The sequence below is a fragment of the Gavialis gangeticus genome, unplaced genomic scaffold (genome assembly GCF_001723915.1).
Source record: "Gavialis gangeticus isolate Ggan-Ray unplaced genomic scaffold, GavGan_comp1, whole genome shotgun sequence".
NCBI lineage: Eukaryota > Metazoa > Chordata > Crocodylia > Gavialidae > Gavialis > Gavialis gangeticus.
The window spans coordinates 69,209,657-69,211,757 of NW_017729004.1; the positions used below are offsets into that span (position 1 = coordinate 69,209,657).

Genomic DNA, 2,101 nt, shown 5'->3' on the forward strand with positions numbered 1-2,101 from the left:
TGGTATCCAAAAAGAAAATGCTGGTGTTAGAGTATTCAAGCGATGGTCTGATGGACGGATGATGAATGTTGAATTTTTGGTGGAAATCAAAGACTACATCCTCTCACACTTTGAGTTTCTCATTCCTGTTTTCCTGATCTCCAATTATTTTCTTTTTCACTGACAGCCTCTTTTTTATGTTGTATTCTACCACTGTAATGTCCCCCTTTAGCCTTTTTTTCCCCCCTGCTCTCTTTCCCCTCCCCTCTCTACTTTACGTTTTTGTTTTTTTAACTTCTACCTATTTACATTCTCAGTGACATCTTGCCACACTTTTAGCTTCCCTCATTTCTTGGAGTCTCCAAACAGCAGAGACTCCCCATGCCTGATGACGGGTGAATGCGCCCAAAAGCTTGCTAAGAACTTTTTTCCAATTACTCAGTTGGTCTAATAAAAGACATCACATCTACTCAAAGAACCTTGCCTGGATAAAATGTACTAATTTTCATGTAGAGATCAACAGCTGTGCTTTAAGATCATATTCACTGACAGAAAACTTTATTAATGCAGGTCTTAAAGAACAACATATACATTATCTAGTCAAAGAAAAAATTGTACTTTTCTTGAATGCTTAGGTGACCCATGTGTACTTTCTGAAACATTAGAATCTTGCAGGTACCTCAAAACACTATGTCAAAATATAACACTCAGTATACCACACACAACTTCTGTTTCCTTTAAATTTTCAATGTTAGAAATACATTTTAACTACCAAAATTATGTTGATAATAAATAAAAGTCTGTTAGCAAACTTTCTATGTCCACTGTTTCATCATGAATAATGTGTTTTGAGAATTTTTGTTAATGCATAATAAAATAGAAATACTTCCAACAACTACATAGGTTTTATATATTCATGCTACCAACAACTGGCCAATCAGCTCAGGGTTTCTGTCCTTTATTAATGCAGAGATAATGGTAGCAGCAGAATTTACAGTCTCCTGAAGCTGTGGATCATCCTGAAATAAAAAAGGGAAAACATGTGAGCAAATTTGAAAAAAACCCAAAAACCTATGCTAATCCATTTTTAACAAAACACAATTATATTATGATGTCTGAAACAATGGAAGCTATATTGTTTTACTAATACCAAAGCTTTCAGAAAAATACATGCTTTTTAGAATAGAATTTTCCATACCAGTATAAAACTCCCAATCCATTCAAAATAAAAAACTCTAGGCAGAAACAGAATTTAAGAAATAGATGTGGAATACATTTTAATTATTTCAAGGTACTGACGCTGAATACTCTCATTTCAGAAATGACCAAAACAAAACCCTGTCTTATAACAGAGCCATTCCACTCAAACTGTATTTGAAATCTGAATACTAGTCCAGATCCTACAAGGGGTTTCATAACAAGCAGAATCAAAATCTATGATCTTTACACCCTCAAACCTGGCTTTGAGAAATCTGGATCAAAATGTAAGATCCTCTAAAGGAAAACATTTAAGCATGTATTAATCAAATGTATAAATACATCCGTAGTCAGCAAAGAACTTAGATCAGTTAGACTTCAGTGGACTTTATGTATTAGAGTATTTTAGACAAAGACTGGCCCACACCACTAAACAGCAGATGTACTCTTGCTAGAGAAGTAAAAAAGCCAATTACAGATAAGATATGGTACAAGCTGGTACAATATAAGCATCTTAATGGGCAATTCAAATCAGATTTTCCAAAGGACTGCATGTGAGCTTTTCAATTTCCAGAATGACATGCACATATAAACAAATATTATCTGTGCTATTCATTTTGTTCTGGGAGAGTTGCCACAAGCCCAGGAGAAAACACACATGTAAAGATGTAGAGACAACGTAGGTGTACAGAGTTTCTACTGGGAAAGCAAATGTTTGTACATGCTGTGGCTTCTCTCAGAAGAGAACACAGTCCTTCAGCATCTCCCCCTGGTGCTGGGGACAGACATTCAAAAAACCTAAGCCTGAACTGATTCAGTCTTTGCAGGTTAGTCTAACCTGGCTAGGCTGAATCACTTTGAAACTGCACAGACATCCCAGAAATGAGGCACATGCCTGCAGTGGCTCAGGTTAGAAGCGGGGGGG

The 2,101-nt window shown here is 36.1% G+C and overlaps 1 protein-coding gene across 5 annotated transcripts in view; it reads right to left on the bottom strand.

Annotated features, from left to right (window-relative positions):
* Positions 1–520: 520 nt before the first annotated feature.
* The window catches only part of ISPD (isoprenoid synthase domain containing), a 265,206-nt gene continuing 263,625 nt past the window's right edge, over positions 521–2,101 (bottom strand). For 4 of the 5 annotated variants that reach the window (XM_019508509.1, XM_019508512.1, XM_019508510.1 and 1 more), the window contains one exon: positions 521–998. In XM_019508509.1, coding sequence (XP_019364054.1) covers positions 894–998 — 105 coding nt within the window. In that variant the 3' untranslated portion in view covers positions 521–893. The remainder of the gene's footprint in view (positions 999–2,101) is intronic. The other variant, XM_019508511.1, reaches the window with a different exon arrangement.